Source organism: Gorilla gorilla, chromosome 15 (assembly GCF_029281585.2).
Source record: "Gorilla gorilla gorilla isolate KB3781 chromosome 15, NHGRI_mGorGor1-v2.1_pri, whole genome shotgun sequence".
Taxonomy (NCBI): domain Eukaryota; kingdom Metazoa; phylum Chordata; class Mammalia; order Primates; family Hominidae; genus Gorilla; species Gorilla gorilla.
In genome coordinates this window covers 113271457-113290415 of record NC_073239.2, presented here as the reverse complement: position 1 = coordinate 113290415, position 18959 = coordinate 113271457, and the positions used below count along the sequence as shown (strand labels likewise).

Genomic DNA, 18959 nt, shown 5'->3' with positions numbered 1-18959 from the left:
AGATGAAACTAGAGGTTGCAATATATTTATACTATTTTAATATCTGATTTTAATTCCTAAACTGGCATATCACATTAAAAATATACCAGGTAATACTACATTTATATATTTAAAACAAAAGAAAACATGTTCATCAGTAGGGTAGCTTCATTTTTTATTAATTTATATTGAGTTTTTACTATGCCATTAATATTTTGGACTCATAAATTACACCACTGTAAGTAACATAAAATTTGGGGCATCGCTGTATCTCATATAATCTGAAGGAAGAGGATTGTATTAATGTATATTAACTTACTTAAAAGACTTGAATTGGTGGGATTATAATACAAGTGACATAGTTTAATTCTCTCTAGAAGAAGAAGTATTCTTCTCCATGGCTGATATGGACATGTCTCATAGTCTCTCTTCTCTTCCACCCCTTGGGGACCCCCCAAACATGGACCTTGAGTTATCATTAACTAGTACATATACAAATACCCCAGCAGGATCTCCATTAAGTGCTACTGTGGTAAAGTATTACTTAATTTTTCTTCTAGACTGAAAAGTTGCTTCTAAAATTCTACACTTCGTTCATGTGCTTAAAAAAAATCTTTTATAGCTTCAGCCCACTTGGGGAGAGTTCCTTGATCATCATAAAGAACAGCCAGTAAGAGGGTCAACATTTCCATCCAACCTAGTTCACCCAACACCTTTACAGAAGACATGTAAGTAAAAATAAGACATTTGTTGTTAGTTTCCGCTGGAATTTTTAAAATGCCATTCTACTGGTGCTTTTCTTTCTTTCTTTTTTTTTTTCTGGTCTTGGCCATTTACAAAGCTCAGAAAGCAAAATGAACCATTGTTAAACAATTCACTGTGAAGTGTTTTAGAATAGTTGCTCATTTATTGTATTCTTTGTGTATTTAAATACTTAAATATTTTTAGTTAAAAGTACACCGTAAGTTTCATATTATTATTGCAGTTCAGGACCCTCAGTCAATCATGTGATTTTTGTTTCACTATTTACATTTTCCTTGAAAGAGAACCTCAGGTTTCTTTTCTGCAAAATTTAATTGATATAGACCCAAGGCTTAAAGGAAAATTTGGTGAGCAGTTTTTGGTTAATCTTGAGTTTTCCAGTATGTTTTTATTAATATAAAAGCTTGGTTTGTACATTTACTGTTGTCACGTACTCTTGTACTTTAGTACAAAAATCTTGGATATAAGATGCAGCAAGATAGCAGTTGATTTTACTTAAATTAATTGTTTAATATCATTCAAACTGTTGTATGATCATCTGTTTTTTAAAGCTAATAAATGAGTAAATGTTTTATAATTTTAATAGTTTTATGTGTCAAATTTTATGTATATAATTTTAATACTTGTATTTTAGCTCTCCCATCTAGATCTGTTTCAGTGGATGAATCAAGGCCTGAACTTATTTTTAGACTAGCTGTGGGAACTTTTTCAATCTCTGTGCTTCACATTGATCCTTTATCTCCACCTGAAACGTCACAGAACCTTAATCCATTGACACCTATGGCAGTAGCTTTCTTTACTTGTATAGAAAAGATTGATCCAGCAAGATTTTCAACAGAAGATTTTAAGTCTTTCCGAGCAGTGTTTGCAGAAGCTTGCTCACATGATCACCTTAGGTAAACTCTCACATATGTATTAATGATCCTTTAAACTTCCACATATGCTAATGATCCTTGAAAAAGAACCACATGTGGACTTTTGTATCTGCCTATCTGCATTTGTTTTTCTAATTCACATTTTATTTGTAAATGAATGGAATGAGTGAAGTTTTCTTGCAGTGCTGCAAAGGTGTTTAGAATCTTTCATTCAGGTTATTTGGCATGCGGAATGACAGATCTAGATAATAGGAGTTTTCGAAGTGATCTCTTTAGTTCCCTGCCCAGCTCTTGTCAAGTTTCTTTAACCACATTTTGCCTTCATCCCTATTGACACCATTGCAGTCGTGAAAACAGTTCTTATTGTCACTGGCATTAGCAGAGATGACAGTGGTGATGAAAAATAAAATAATACTATTGGAACTGATCCATATGCCACTGGCCATGGGGTGGGAAACATTACCAAGGCTGATCCTGAAACTTGGATGCTACGTTTCAACTTCTGCTTAAGAAAAATCAAAGCTATCCAAATAGCCAGTGAGTGATCCTTTCATGGGTTGAGTCTTAACAGATGAGGAGATAATTGAATTTGTAATATAGTTGGTTTTTTTGTCTTGTTTTGTTTTTTGTTTTGAGACAGAGTCTCACTCCATCATCCAGGCTGGAGTGCAGTGGTGCAATCTTGGCTCACTGTAACCTCTGCCTCTCAGGTTCAAGCTATTCTGCAGCCTCAGCCTCCTGAGTAGCTGGGATTACAGGCATGTGCCACCATGCCCAGCTAGTTTTTGTATCTTTAGTAGAGATGGAGTTTCACCATGTTGGCCAGGCTGGTCTCGAACTCCTGCCCTCCAGTGATCCTCCTGCCTCGGCCTCCCAAAGTGCTGGGATTACAGGCGTGAGCCACCACGCCCAGCCTTTAGTATTGTTAACATGCAAACTCTGTTTTACAATTTTAATGTGAAAGTGATCTATAAATTGTTGAATGACATCTTATACGGTGGTTTAAACATCATATATTAGTATTTTTAGAAAATACTTTGGGCTTTTATTTAATCTTTTTAACTTTTTTAAAGTATGAAAATTGATATGAAAAGTAGTTTTACACCTAATACAAGAAAAACTCTACAGGTTAGGATTATAGTATTTATAATCAAACTGTAAAAACATTTTGTTTTCTTCCACCCCCCTTTTTTTTCTTGTATTTTTAAGAGAGACGGGGTTTCACCATACTGGCCAGGCTGGTCTCGAAGTCCTGACCTCAGGTGATCCGCCCACCTTGTCCTCCTCAAGTGCTGGGATTACAGGCATGAGCCACTGTGCCTGGACTCTTTTTTTTTTTTTCCCCCCATTTTTGACAAAGTTTCAAACATCTGCCAGTAGGAAAATAGAACAAAAGCGGCAGAAAATATAGGTAGACCTCATTTGGGCTTCACCGACTAAAGTTTTTGAAATATTGCATAATGTTTTTAGATAATTTTAAGAGACTATTTCATATATTTTACAGATCGGAAAGATTTTGCCTTTGCAATGTAAATTTTTAAATGTGGAAGAGGAAGGGCAGTGTTGGGAAATAAACAGATCCTGGAAAATTTCCCATCAACACAACTGATTTTTTATCTTAAGGAAAGGGAAATTTGAAGCAATCTTTCTGGTTAATTTCCTTAGGAGTATTAATTATTGATAACTTGAACTTGTCAGGCTAGGTGGATAATTGTTACATTTTAACGCTAATAATCTTAAATGGTGCATTTTTTATAATAGATTTATAGGTACTGGCATTAAAGTATCCTATGAACAAAGACAAAGATCAGCTTCCCGATATTTTAGTACTGATATGTCCATTGGGCAAATGGAATTTTTGGAGTGCCTATTTCCAACTGATTTTCGTTCTGTTCCTCCTCACTATACAGAGGTAAATATTGAATACTTTTTCTTTAAGATTATTTTCTAAATCTACCTTCCTTTTTAATGATTGTATGAGGCAATGATTTTCTTTAAAAATGTATAGAAAATCATAGGAGGAATATTGTCATTTTCTTTTTGCATTTGTGTTCTATAGAAATATTTTTAAGAATGTCACTCAACATCGTTATAAGGATCTGTTAGAATTTTAAATTAGAGTTGACTTGTTTAGGAGTGACAGGTGGGTTATTAGAGAAATGACTTCATTTCACTCATGTTCAAAGCACTCTTCATTTCAGAAGAATTTGATTATTGAACGAATAATTATCGAACGCCTGCTGTGTGCTAAGCACTGTTTAAGACAAGTTAAATGTCTTGTGTTCATTCACCATTTTTCTGATATTTTTCCTAATGTAAAAGTGTGACCTAAAGAAACTTTAGAAAACTGTCAAAGTTATGTTCATTGCTGTTACTTTGACCCTTTATAGTGTTTTATTTCAAAAACACTTTCTTGGAAATGAATTTATTTGAATCCTCGCCTACATTTTACAGATGAGATATCACTTGAGTTAACTAACTTGTCTAAGGTTCACATTGCTACTAAGTGACAAAAATGAAACTTAAAACCAGATTTCTGACTTCAGAAAGCCTTTCTCATTATTGTATGGGCACCTCTGTAAATTCTTGTGATTAATACATTTAATTTATCTTCATCTTTACTTTTAAGCTTTTAACGTTCCATTCCAAAGAAGAAACTGGTTCCCATTCCCCTGTGTGTCTTCAGCTTCATTATAAGCATTCTGAGAATAGAGGGCCCCAGGTAAGAGATCTTTTTCTATAATTGCCACCTGTACATTTTAATCTGATATATATTTTGTCACAATTATAAGGTTTTAACCCAATTATATAGTAGTTTTTAGTGATTGTATTAATGCCTTTTCTTTTTTTTTTTTTAAAAGGGTAATCAAGCAAGACTTAGTTCAGTTCCTCAGAAGGCAGAATTGCAAATTAAATTAAATCCAGTGTGTTGTGAGCTGGATATCAGTATTGTGGACAGGTTAAATTCCTTGCTTCAACCACAGAAACTTGCCACAGTAGAGATGATGGCATCCCACATGTATACTTCATATAATAAACATATTAGTCTGGTAAGTATTCAAAAGCTGCAAATACTAATCATAATTATGGTTAGCTAATAGGGTTATTGAGATAATTTCTGAACTTAAGTATTTTTAATAGATTTAACAGTATATATTATTAAAACAGCATTATTTGTAATAATAAAAAAAGGAGACATCTTTTATGTCTTGATAGTAGACTAGCTAAATAAGTTTTGAGACACACTGAATGAAATGTTATGTGGTCATTTAAAATGATGGTTATGGCCGGGCGTGGCGGCTCACACTTGTAATCCCAACACTTTAGGAGGCTGAGGTGGGAGGATCACTTGAGGTCAGTTCGAGACAAGCCTGGCCAACATGGCGAAACTCTGTCTCTACTAAAAATACAAAAATTAGCTGGGCATGGTGGCACACACCTGTAATCTCAGCTACTCAGGAGGCTGAGGCATGAGAATAGCTTGAACCCAGGAGGCGGAGGTTGCAGTGAGATCGCATCACTGCACTTCAGCCTGGGTGACAGAGCGAGACTCTGTCTCAAGAAAAAGAAAAAGAAAATGATGGTTATGAAGATGGTATAACAACATGAAGAAGGCTCATCAAGGATTAAATGAAAAAGTAGAATATATTGCTTTACATAAACTTGTCACACCTGTGTAAATAAAATTGATGTATAGAAAAAGAATGGCTAGAAATATGCCAGTCAGTAGCATTGTTTATATTACAGTGGAATTAGGTTCCCTTTACTTTTCATGTCTATCAGAGTTTTTATAAGCTGTGATTATAACGACTTTATAAAATTTTATCTATTTATACATTTGATAAATTACTTGAACTACCTAAAACATGAAGCCCAAACAATATGGGATATACTTTTGAAAATAATCTATTGAACATCACATTATATCACTTTTACTTGCATCTGGTGCCTGGGGTCTTTTCTAAGCAAATTAAATCAGTCAAGTTTGCAAGAAGTCTGTTAGGAATTTTGGGGCCAGAGGACCAGGATCAGATGGAGACAACCTTAGTTAAAAAGAAAAGGAAAAAGATATTTTATTTTTCTACTTCTTTGCTTTTCTCTTAGTATTGAGTATTCACATCAAATTAGCATTGTTTATTATTATTATTATTATTATTATTATTATTATTATTGAGACAGACATCTGTTGCCCAGACCGCAGTGCTGTCGTACGGTATCAGCTCACTTCAGTCTTGACCCCCTTGGCTTAAGCGATCCTTCTACCTCAGCCCCCCAAATAGTTGGGGCTACATGCATGTGCCACCACACCCGGTTAAGTTTTTATATTTTGTCTCCCTATGTTTCCCAGGCTGGGCATTCTTTGTTATTGTTATCAATTGCTAGTTATTTTAGTTTCTGTGGGGTAGTCTGTATATTAGCTGTGAACTATATATGCAATTGGATGATGGTTTAATCTGTTGGGTTATTTTTGCCTGAGAGTGGTGGTTATATTAGCAAATCAAATGGGGAGAGTTAGAATAGATTTGTTAAAAATCCAAGTCTGGGTGGGTGTGGTGGCTTGCACCCATAGTCCCAGCAACTCAGGAGGCTGAAGCAGGAGGATTGCTTGAGCCCAGGAGTTTGAGACCAGCCTGGGTGATACAGCAAGACCTGTTTCGAAAAAAACAAACACAAAAATTGTAAGTCTAGCATATGAAGGGAGTTTTCAAATCATGGAGGTTAGAAATTGATTGAAGAAACTGAGGAGTGTTACAACGTAGAGTGGAATAAAGCTTTTTTAGTTTCAATATATTTTAGAGAAAAAATAGAAATAGATTTCTATTTGAATGGCATGTTCTTTGACCCTTTTATTGTAAGATGGCTTTGGGTAAATGGTGCTTATATCTTGGTCTCATAGAACCATTTGATGAGATCATACCCTTGGATTGGATAGGAGCTCAGAGTGCATCATTTAGTGAATATTTATTTAGAACCTGTGATGTGCCAGCCTCTGGGTTTTATCTTAGAAGTACAAAGTTGAGTCAGCGATTGTATTTGGCATAATTCATCTGATTTCACATTGAGTATTTAAAATCATATATTGGTAGAAAAGTCTTTCAAACTGAATGTTGGACACTGTAGTGATTTTTAACCGTATTGAATTTGTTGGTAGGCTAATTTACACCGTATTCTTTATAAATTTATAGTAAGATAAATATTAATATATAGTGCCTTTGTCTTCACTTTGGCTCAGTTTTTAATTTAATTTTTTATTTCAGAGTTTAACTTTTGCCAATAGTTTTCACTTTTGCTAATAGTTGTTGCATTATAAAATTTTTTTACACTAATATGGTAGTGGTTAATTTGAATTGACTTTTAATGCATTATACCAAATGGGGAGATAGTGATTATACATATTGTAATGTTGAATACTGTGTAATTTATGTTCATTTACTTTAATATTTTGGCATATTTTTGATGTTTTGTGTTTTAGCACAAGGCTTTCACTGAAGTGTTTCTAGATGATTCACATAGTCCTGCAAATTGTCGGATATCAGTACAAGTTGCCACACCAGCATTAAACCTTTCTGTTCGCTTCCCAATACCTGATCTTCGATCTGATCAAGAAAGAGGACCATGGTTTAAGAAGTCACTTCAGAAGGAGATCCTTTATTTAGCCTTCACAGATCTAGAATTTAAGACTGAATTTATAGGAGGATCAACCCCAGAACAAATTAAATTGGAACTTACCTTTAGAGAACTAATTGGTAAGATTGAATGTGCCTGTAAAAGAACCATCCTAGATAACAAACAACTGCTACTGAAACTTAACATCACAAAAGTATCTGACAGCCCTGCAATATAGTACAATTAAAGAACATTATGTTAAAATCAACAGCAACAATGTCTTTCTAGTATTGTATGCAAATATGTGATATAGGTAACTTTAAAAACTAAGGATGATGATTCATTCACTTTGTTAAAATTCCTGTTTACTGCAGGAGAGTGTAGTACTTTAGCCTACATTTTTATTATCTCCTCTCGTTTATTTATTGTAGGACTGATAATAGAACTTGTTAAGTGCCACTGTATGTTAGATATTATGCTAAGCACTTGATACACATTGTCTTGTTTTTTTAGTCATCATAATCACCATATGTTTATTTTTCCAGTTATTTTTATAATTTAATAGATGAGACCATCTGTGGACCTAGAAGGAAGTATCTACCAAGATCATGTTGTAGTCAATGGCAGAATCAAGATTTGAACCCAAGTCTGACAGTGGAGCTTGAGCTTTCAACCATTATACTAACTAATCGCTAGTGACTTTTATTTGTAAAACTCGTTTTGATTTTTTCTGCATTACTTTGTTTTTGTCAGTTAATGAAGGGAATTTATAAAAACTTTAAAGTGAACCAAGTCTATGAAGACCTGGAAAACCTTTTATCCTGTGGTTCCTAGACCACCTGCCTCTGCCACGACACCCTCTCTCCGCAACCACACTCCCACCCCTCATGAGAATAGTTTGCAAAAGTTCCCCTTCTTTTCTCTCTCGGTTTTACATATCTTAAGAGGTATTTAAAATTGATTGTTGTCAATTATGACTTCATAAAAGGGCCTTCAGGTGTTGTGAGATCATCCCTTATCTCCAGTGGTGAGAAACTCATTATTCTGGAGGAAAGCCATTTTTCATTTGTAAAATGGATTGAAAAAACATGTATAGAATTTTTGTTGTTGTTGTTGTTTTTGTTTTTCAGACAGAGTCTTGCTTTGTTGCCCAGGCTGGAGTGCAGTGGCATGATCTTGGCTCACTGCAATCTTCATCTCCTGGGTTCAAGCGATTCTCGTGCCTCAGTTGGATGTCACCACACCCAGCTAATTTTTGTATTTTTTAGTAGAGACGGGTTTTTTCCATGTTGGAGAGGCTGGTCTCTTAACTCCTGACCTCAGGTGATCCGCCTGCCTCAGCCTCCCAAATGCTGGGATTACAGGTGTGAGTCACTGCGCCCAGCCCGTGTAGAATTACTTTGAACAGAGGTGTTTCTTACAGTGTTTGGTACAAAATACATATTTAAGAAATGTAGTTATTTTTCTAGTGGTAGATTATATAGACTTTATGAAGAAATAATCACTAATAGCACTTAGTAAGTGGTAAGTGCTTGCTCTATTTACTATGTCATTATGTACTTTATGCAGTGTACCTTGGTACTTAAGAATTTGAGTTTGAACACAAAACAGAATCTTTAATTTATTGGCTCGTTCTGTCTACCACACGTGCACATGAAACCAGAACAACTGAAAAATGCTGTAGAACTTAAGGTTGCATTATGTGCCTGATTGAGAGGATCTTTGCTCCTCCATCTCTTCTTTTAGTACTTGAGAAGAAGCACATTTCAGTAAATCAGTCTTTTTTTTTTTAGGATCGTTCCAGGAAGAGAAAGGAGATCCATCTATTAAGTTTTTCCATGTGTCTAGTGGAGTAGATGGAGATACAACATCGTCAGATGACTTTGACTGGCCACGGTGAGTAAGCAAATGCATAGGTTTAATAGGATTTTCCTTTTAAAAATAAAATATTCTTTTAAACCAACATTTTGTCTATTAAATATAAGCTAAACATGTCCATCCTTGATTCTTTTGTGGTTCATAAGCGTGATGATTGGGTGTCCACATGAATGTGTGAGATGTGTCACCCTCAAACCTTGTTGTGCTATTTTTCTGCCTGCCTTGCTTTACTCCTCCTCTCCACTGTCTGTTAGACCGATTAGATTCTTAGGACAGATGTTGCTCATACACACCTGGTAATAAGCATGAGTTTAGAGCACAAGTTTCATAAGAACTGGATCTACTTCAGTTAAATAATTCAGAAGCACAATTTATATTAGGATATGTATCAATTAGGAAAAAAGCCTGTGATCATTTACAAACCAAATAACACCACTACCTAGGGAATAAGAGTTGTAGTTGCAGCACAGCTATTCTCTTTGAGGGTTCCATGCCTCCTTATAACAATGGGTGGATGTGGTAATCAAAGGAGAATGAAAAGTCTGTGCTAGAGATGTTCTGTAGAAGCTTAGGAAAGGGATTACTCTGGAGTAAAAAGCTCATTAGTTTTTGTAGTCATAGGCTGCATTAACTCAGTGATCTTTAGGTTTTGTGGTTATAAAACAGAAACAGCACCAGCCCTTTATTATTGAAATTACTAGATGAAAAGATAACTTTGTTGTTAGAGTTTTGAAACTGTTTCCTAATCAGCTTCCCCCTTTTCCCTTTGAACAACTGATATAATATGAGGTTGATATAACATGAGGTTTCTTAGGTAGACAAGTACTTTATTATAGCAGAACAGACTATATGTGAGAGGATTTGGTTTAATGATAACTAGAATCCTTAGGTAAAGTTTGCTGACTTTTAATGAAATTTAAAAATAACCTTTTTGCCCCCTTCAGTTACCCAAGTATAAAATGTTTATGTCTTTCTGTTACTTACTTGTTTCAGTTCCACACTTGTAAGTTTACAACATGTTCATAAGTGGGTTACCTTAGACATAATTAGACTTCGTAGAGAAGTTTAATTCTATCATTAAGATTTAACCAGTGGTGTGTGTATTAATTTGCACAAAAGTTAAAGTTTTGCTGTTTACACTTAGATCTTGATCTTTTTAAAATTGTCTTTGCTATCAGAATTGTACTGAAAATAAATCCACCAGCCATGCATTCCATTTTGGAGAGAATTGCAGCTGAAGAAGAAGAGGAGAATGATGGTCACTACCAGGAGGAAGAGGAAGGAGGTGCTCATTCCTTGAAAGACGTTTGTGATCTAAGAAGACCAGCCCCATCTCCTTTTTCTTCTCGTAGAGTAATGTTTGAAAATGAACAGGTAAACGTGTGAGCAAGCTACAAAGGAATAATACTATTATTCTCTGTCATAGAGCAATGCTTTTTTTATTTTTAAAAAAATGCCTTGTGTACTGTTTTTGCTAGGTCTTAAACTTCAAAATTGAATAATACCTATTTTTTCTTAGTGTATATTTTCTCTAGTTAAATGTTTCATGCTTATTTATTTCTCACATACCAAGTCCTATGGATAGGCTAAGAAGATGCTACTACTATTTTAAACATGGATGCCTTTTTTTTTGCACTGAACTATTATGTTTTAGATGGTGATGCCAGGAGACCCTGTAGAAATGACAGAATTTCAGGATAAAGCAATCAGCAATTCTCACTATGTGCTGGAACTTACGTTACCAAATATTTATGTAACACTACCTAATAAGAGCTTTTATGAGAAGCTTTATAATAGGTGAGTTTATACACATTTAGTTGAATCTTTGGAATCAGACTTTCTAATTGCCTCCCTGATTTTCCTCTTCCCCCTTTCCTTTCCTTGCCTGAATATTATATGCCATCTCTGTGTACTTTGTGTGGTGTTGATGGTGACTATTGCCGTTATGATGTGCTATTGTCATAGCAGAGTTTCCTAACTAGCGTGGTGCCGGGTGTGTGAGATATTTATTTCCTCAGCCCTGAGGTTGGCTGATTGCCCTCTGTCAGCTTACTGCAGGTTACCGATCAAATACGATTTTTTTCTTTACGTGCAGTGACGTGAAGAGTTAAGAGATGCTAATACAGCTAGCCAATGCTGGAGTAGAATCAGAACCCCAGTCATTGTACAAGAAGCATCTTTTCTTCAGCATTCAAAAAGATATCTTGTTGGAATTCAAAATTCTGTGAATGTGTACAAAATTTAAATTTATTATATTTAGATACCCCTCAATATTTATGCCAGGCAGGTATTTTGATACAAATGGAATTCTAGGTCATAGACTCTGAAGGCCTTGAGCAGTTTATCTAGCCTCTGTAAGACTCAGCATCCTCTTCTGTAAAATGGAGATGATCCTGGCTCCCACCTATAAGGGTTGTTTGGAGGATTAAATGATATAACACTTGGAAAGTTCTGAGAATAGTGTATGGCATATCGTAAGAACCTAGTGGTTGTCTGTTATAATTCCTACCCACTGAAGGGATTTCTCCGTAGCATACCTGAAAGATTGTCATGTGGGTTTCTAGAAGAAGAATTCCTTAGTGTTTGTCATCACTAGCTTCCTACATGTAGACAAGTTATTCTAGTTTCCATTAATCTTCAGAAACTTCAGACTGTTGTTTCTGCTGTAGGTTTACTTGGTATCAGATATCACTCGGTATTTATTCCTTGAATGTTAGTAATAAACCCTGGGTTTTCTCACTGGGTGCTATTGACTTTTGCTCTTAGAATCAGAAAATTAAGTTCCAGGATTCTTCTAGGGTTCACATTACTTCAATGGTCTTGAAAATGAGATTCAGAGAACAGTCCACTCTGGTATAGGAAGAAAATGTTATCACTTACGTTTAACTTTAAAAATAATCTTTTGAAATTTATATTTTTATATTTGTTTTATAATATATATTATAAATAGCACCTAATTTATATTAAATTCACATTAGAGAGGTTTCAAATTGTTTTTAAATGTTGGGGTTTGTTTATATATGATCTGCAGTTTCAAAATGACTGATCTCTAGGCTCCTCCTTTTATTTCATAGTTCAGGGGTGTCTGCAAAGAGCTGATGTATGTGCAAGGCTGAGATTGAGGGAAATGAAATGACTCTTTCAAGGCCTAGCCCAGAGATCAAAAACACTTGACCTATTTTTTTCTCATTCTGCATTGACTGAGCAGATTGCTTTTGATTAAATCAGGGCATCAAGGACAGTAATACATACCTTACACATTCACTTTATAAATGTATATTTATTTACCACTTCATTTCTAAATACAGGACAAGGCCTTTTCTTTGAATATGAGCCACTGATTGGAATTCTATGTTGTCTTTTTTTCCCCCTTTTCTTTTTTTTAATCCTGCATGTGGCATCTGACTATTTTGTCTTTTTTTTGCATAAAGTGTACCCAGAAGGCATTGTCTACCATTTTTAGTTCCAGTTTCTTTAAAGTGGAGTGAAAAAAATTTTTTCAGAGATATGTAAGAGGAGAATCTTTGTAGGTTTTTAAGATTTTTTTTTTTTACCCCAGTCTGCATTAATTAAAACAGTACAGTTTTTATTTAAACTATACTTAAAAGTAACAAATACAAGCAGATTTGAAGCCAGACACAGTTGGTCTTTGGCGAGTATATGAAATATATAACTCCACTGATAGGAACAGTTCTCAGCTCTGCTAGAGAGATGTCCACCAACAGCAGGCAGTTAGCATATTGGGGGCTTCCGTTGTTGTGGCACTTGGGAGTAATTGGGTAGCTGACTGCTTAAGTCAGGGAGTATGTATTAGAATTGTGTATTAGAGTATGTATCTGTTAATCTCGTAGTTGGTTTAATGGATTGCTTAAGAGAGTTTCTATTCTATTAAATACCTTCCACTAACCACTTTTTGGTCTCTCAGGCCCCTAGAATTGCATAAATACTGAAGCGCTCCCTCACTGTCTGGGATCATATAAATCTCATATCTAACTTCCTCAGGGTTTGCATCCTTTGCCCCTTATCCGGCTTTGTATTTTCAAATTAATACTGTTTAAATAATTTTCAAACATTCTCAGAGAAGATTTGCTCTACAGTACAGAGAACTCCCCGTGCCCTAACCATCTGAGAGTAAGTTGCTGACCTGAGTCCCTTCAATGTTTAGTACTTGAATGTGTATTTCCCACATACAAGGACATTCTACATTAACTGGTAATTCAGCTCTCAGAAGCAGGAAGCTAAACTGGATACGTACTACCATATAATCCTCATACCCCATTCAAGTTTTACTTAATATGTCAATACTATCCTTTTATTTTTAATTTTTTTTTCTGAGCAGGAGTTATAACCAACTCTGCCTTTATATATTTAAAATGTTGGTTTACTCCTTTAGTGCCTTGGTCAACAGGCTGTTTTTAGCAGTATGGTTTTAGGTACAGGAGAATTTTTTCTGTGTCGAAAATTGTTTAAAATAGAATATAAAAAAGAATTCTAATTGCTTTCATTAAATATGTACTGAGCATCTATTTTGTTTCAGCCTCATAGACACAGAGTCATGGTGATATGTCCTTATGTATCTTAAGCATTGTTTTCTTTCTTGATATTTCTTGATACTGCAAGCACCATCCAATATTCGATAGTACTAATGGTATCAAGACTGTGTTTAGACCAAAATATAAATAAGGAGAACATAATAGGTGGGTGGATTATAATCTCCTGAGAGTCACAATCCTCAGTCCTGGTGTACACCTTCTAGGACTTCAGAAGCTCAAGAATTGTCCTGGCAGTGGCTTCTCACAGAAGGGGGCAGGGCTGCCTCACCACGCGGCGCCTTGACCGGTATTCACACCAGGCTTTACGATGAGTCTGGGTTTTGGCAGCACTTCCATGTGAGTCATGCACTGTCCTCACCAACTGTCCGTGCCTGTTATGTGACAGCCACTGTGCTAGGCACATGTAGAGATGATCGACACAAGTCCCTCTCTTGGGCGGCTTGCAGTCTAAAAAGGGGAAACGAGGAAATTCAGCAGGGTGCTGTAGGTGCTGTGATTTAAGTGGGTCTGTGTGAAGCATATGCTGTGGGTCCAGATCTTACAATGGGTTTACTAGAAGACATGGTGAAGTTTGAGTTTTCTTGAAAACTTCGAGGATGGATGAGGGGAGGAGGCTAGGACAGGGGCATCTGAGCAGTGACAGGTAGTTCTTTGAAAAAGTAGGATGTGGTGACAGCCTAGGTATGACATATGCCTTCCCATTGGTTGCCAGTATTGATTGGGCTAGTCTCGCTAGTCATAAGGGTTTTTCTCTCCTTATTTTTTGCTCCATATGCATTCTTCATCTCATGAAGTCTTCCCAGTGAAGCTGTGCTTTCTGTTGCTGATGAGAGAAAAATCAGGTATTTCTAGGAAAAGAACTGAATTGATCCCACAGATAAATACTTGCCTTAAAAAAAGAACTGAATTGGGAGCTGGATGTAATCTACATAATCTGGACTTTCATCCCCATTTTTCCACTAATTAGCCATGTGACTTTGGGAAGGTCACATAACCTTTATGAGACAGTTTCTTCAGGTGTAAAGTGAGAATAATGATTCTGCCCTGGACACCCCACAGGACTGAGGGGAGGGTCAATGAGATGATGCAGGATCAGTTCCAGTTTACAAAGTGCTCTTATATAGGCGAGCCGTCCTCCTTTTCTGTTCTTTGTGGGTTTTTATTTTTCATGAGCTTCTGTCTCTAAGGTATATTTTGAAATATAATATGAATTTGTAATTTGATGTATATAACACAGGTAAAATTAGGCATGTATCTATTTAGGTATCTAATTGTGCAGATTCTTTTGTCACTGCCCTGCATTATAGCCATATCAGTTATTTTTTCATTGAAAGAATGCAGTTGTTATTTTTGTTGTTTTTCCAAATTCTTGTAGGATCTAATTTCCATTTTGCCGTTTAAAAAATTATTGTTCATATGATCTTTTAATAGGATTTTTTTTTAAGTTTGCCTTCTGTTGAACTAGGAGTTAAGTACCTATTTTTCAACTTTTGTCTTTATAGGATCTTTAATGACTTGCTACTGTGGGAACCAACAGCTCCTTCACCAGTGGAGACATTCGAGAATATTTCCTATGGCATTGGGCTTTCAGTAGCCAGTCAGCTCATTAATACTTTCAACAAAGATAGTTTTAGTGCATTTAAATCTGCAGTTCACTATGGTAATATATTTTTAATTTGTTTTGCTTTAAAATGCCTAGTTTATCAATTAACAAAGTACTAACCTTTGAATTGTGGATTTAAAAATCTTTATGTTTCATTGTAACTATATTTTGCAATTTCTTTTAGTAATTTATAAGAATATTTCCTCATTTCAATCTGTATATTGAGAATATCATTATCACTTAAATATGTTCTCTTTAGAATGATAGTGTGCACACTGTTTGAAGTTCAAGGCTAAAGAGAAAAACAATATATATTTCTGTGTTCACACCATATTCTTTGTAAAACTAAGCAGGTTATATAAAATATTTTCGTGATCATTTTTATGTTGCTGTTTTAATATGCTATCAATGTAATTGTATGTTTATTTCTTATAGATGAGGAAAGTGGATCTGAGGAGGAGACTTTGCAGTATTTTTCCACTGTTGATCCCAACTATCGTTCTCGCAGGAAAAAAAAATTAGACTCTCAGAACAAGAACTCTCAGAGTTTTCTCTCAGTTCTTCTGAATATTAATCATGGATTAATAGCAGTGTTCACAGATGTGAAGGTGAGGTTTACAAATCCGAAGTGTTTTTTCAAATGTATCTTATTTTAAATAAATCTGCTAGGATACATATCTAGTGATTGAAGTATTTGATATTTTGAAGTTGTTTCAGGGACTGATGAAGACCAGTGTTCTGGGGCAAACCACGATGATAGCAACTTTGGGGATTTAGCTTTCGTTGCAGATCAAACTTTGTGTGGCTCTCCCTTTGGAAAACAGGTGCTAATTCTGCTTCTGGGGTGACAACAAAGTACAGAGATTCATCTGATAGAAGAGGTTCCACATAGCATTTAAGTTATCCAGTTTTATTTTATACCATGATATTGAATAGTTCAAGGATTAGACTGCTTTGCTGCAGTATGGGAGATTTTCCTAAGCTGAATCAACAAAGAGCATCTCAAGGAACATGCTTACTTTTCTGCATTTAAGTAATAACTTCTGTGTTTTTCTGATCTTTTTACTAGCAAGATAATGGAGATCTGTTGGAAAACAAGCATGGCGAATTCTGGTTAGAGTTCAATAGTGGTTCATTATTTTGCGTGACAAAATATGAAGGTTTTGATGACAAGCACTACATTTGCCTTCATTCTAGCAGTTTCAGTCTGTACCATAAAGGTAGGACAAACACGTTTCTTGGTTTCTTCTCTTTAGACATGTTTAAATTTCTTGTTTAACAAAGAAAATCTATTGAGAACAGAACTTTGGTATTAGAAATTATTTTCTGTGGAGGGCTCTCATTCTGCTGTCAAAGTAATATTTACAAATTAGAAGTCAACTTCAGGTTCTTTTTTTGCAATAGCTTTGTTGAGGTATAATTCACACACCATACTCATTTAAAGTGTACCTTTCAGTGGTTTTTAGTATTTCACAAGAGTTGTGCAGCCGTCACCAGAGTCAATTTTAAAACATGTTTATTACCCCATGAAGAAATTTCATACACTTCAGTGATAAACTTTCACCCCTTCCGCTCTCTCCTTCCCGTAAACACACTAACCTACACTCTGTTTCTATGGATTTGCATATTCAGAAGTTTCTTATAAGTGGAATCATACAATATTTGGCCTTTTTGACTGGCTTCTTTCATTTGACACGCTTTCAAGGTTCATCCAAGTTGTATCTGTACTTCATTCCTTTTTATTGCCAAATAATATTCCACTGTAAAGATAGATCACATCTTATGTATCCATTCATCAGTCGATGGGACTATATGTTCTTTATTCTCCTTTAAGGAATATTTCCTTTTTGTTCCAGATATAGAACTTACCATTTTTTGAGCAGTTACCTGAGTTTACCTTGTTTCATAGACATGAGATGTTTGTGATAGTTTTCTATTTAATTTTCCTAGCATTTCAGAATCTTTTGTTTCTTTAAGCTGTGCACGGTCAGTCACACTAACATTAGCAAAGAGGAGTGGATTATTAATGCCATGCTGGTTTTTGTCATCATGCCTCCTTAAGTTATATTCAGTGGAAGTACGTGGATTTTTGTTTTGAGTCATGTAAGTTGATTAGCTAATTTCAAGTAATCATTTTGTTACTATTTTTACCTCAATGTGGATCTCTAGGCATAGTGGATGGAGTGATTCTCCCGACAGAAACACGACTTCCCAGCTCAACCCGCCCACACTGGTTGGAACCTACTATTTATTCCTCTGAAGAAGATGGCCTCAGTAAAACTTCTTCAGATGGAGTTGGAGGAGACAGTTTGAATATGCTGTCTGTTGCCGTTAAAATATTGTCTGATAAATCAGAGTCCAATACAAAGGTTTGTGTTTTGTACTTTTATGCCACTGTTGATTTGATTCTAGCTAAAAATAATTACATAAAAGGCAACATATTTATTTTCTTGGAAAAACTTTGAGTTATAGGATTACATAGGTGGTAAATGTCATTCTTTGTCTTGTTCTGTATAGGAATTTCTCATTGCTGTAGGACTGAAAGGAGCCACTCTCCAGCATAGAATGCTTCCTTCTGGGCTTAGCTGGCATGAGCAGGTAAGAGAGCTGTTATGTATGTATGAATTTATTTAAAAATTTGTGTTGACATCTAATACACATACTGAAAAGTTTGTAAGTCATAAATGTTCAGCTCAGTGAATTATCATTAAGTGAATACTACTGTGTCACCACCTTTTAGGTTAAGTAATAGAACAGTATTGGCCGGGCACGGTGGCTCATGCCTGTAATCCCAGCACTTTGGGAGGCCGAGGCAGGTGGATCACCTGAGGTCAGGAGTTCGAGCCCAGCTTGGTCAATCCCGTCTCTACTAAAAATACAAAAATTAGCTGGGCGTGGTGGAATGCACCTGTAATCCCAGCTACTCGGGAGGCTGAGGCAGGAGAATCGCTTGAACCCGGGAGGCGGAGGTTGCAGTGAGCTGAGATCGTGCCACTGCACTCCAGTCTGGCGACAAGAGCGAAGCTCTGTCTCAAAAAACAAAACAAAACAAAACAAAACAGTATTATCACCTCAGAATGTAATTGGTTTTTTACCTTAAAGTGTGGTCCTCAAAACCTCTCAATGACAGAGTTATCTTATATATCATTAAAGGAAGGGAAGGGACTCTGTATCCCAGGACTTGTAGAATGTCTGGCGTAGAGGAGCAGTGAATGGTGTGTTGAATTGCTTTTATAATCAGAAGTTCTTTAAGTGCAATATTTCCATATAATTCCCTAGGCCAATAATATGATGTTGCTTTAAAGCATTTTATCAGGATTTCTCTCATTAATTTCCAGTTCAACAACTTTTTATGGTAATAAAATACAACTGGTTATTTTTCAGAGGAGACTTTGAGTAAGAAGTTAGCTTTTCCTTATGTGAGAATGAAAACTAGTGCACTATGATTGCTTCTCATGTTTCTTGTAAAGGAGAACTTCTTAATTGTGCTGGGAAAATAATACATTATTTAAAAACTTGAGTGTTTTCAAAATTCTTTTCTCATGAAAGCATTTAGGAAACATGAGGATATCTGTCTGACTTTCTATCTGGTAGGAATAGAGAAGTGGTTAGGGTGAATAACCAGCTGGAAGGGAGACATTTAGCAGAACCTCCTTATTTGTTTGGATTAGAAATATGAAAGAATAGATGTTGGTGAGAGGG

At 35.6% G+C, this 18959-nt stretch overlaps 1 protein-coding gene and 1 pseudogene across 8 annotated transcripts in view; both read left to right on the top strand.

The window, feature by feature from the left end:
- ATG2B (autophagy related 2B) overlaps positions 1 to 18959 on the top strand; it is an 83398-nt gene that overhangs the window by 30644 nt on the left and 33795 nt on the right. For 6 of the 8 annotated variants that reach the window (XR_002002657.3, XR_010130825.1, XR_002002656.3 and 3 more), the window contains exons 9-23: positions 357 to 511; positions 602 to 707; positions 1376 to 1637; positions 3378 to 3528; positions 4246 to 4338; positions 4478 to 4666; positions 7090 to 7363; positions 9017 to 9119; positions 10280 to 10475; positions 10756 to 10898; positions 15157 to 15314; positions 15693 to 15865; positions 16327 to 16477; positions 17427 to 17626; positions 17775 to 17855. Coding sequence is in view for 5 of the 8 variants with exons in the window: in XM_004055665.5 (XP_004055713.1) it covers positions 357 to 511; positions 602 to 707; positions 1376 to 1637; positions 3378 to 3528; positions 4246 to 4338; positions 4478 to 4666; positions 7090 to 7363; positions 9017 to 9119; positions 10280 to 10475; positions 10756 to 10898; positions 15157 to 15314; positions 15693 to 15865; positions 16327 to 16477; positions 17427 to 17626; positions 17775 to 17855 (2435 nt within the window). In the remaining 3 variants the exon portion in view is untranslated. The remainder of the gene's footprint in view (positions 1 to 356; positions 512 to 601; positions 708 to 1375; positions 1638 to 3377; positions 3529 to 4245; positions 4339 to 4477; positions 4667 to 7089; positions 7364 to 9016; positions 9120 to 10279; positions 10476 to 10755; positions 10899 to 15156; positions 15315 to 15692; positions 15866 to 16326; positions 16478 to 17426; positions 17627 to 17774; positions 17856 to 18959) is intronic. The other 2 variants (XM_019009952.4, XM_063698169.1) reach the window with 1 other exon arrangement.
- LOC115930731 (uncharacterized) lies at positions 9228 to 9324 on the top strand (annotated as a pseudogene).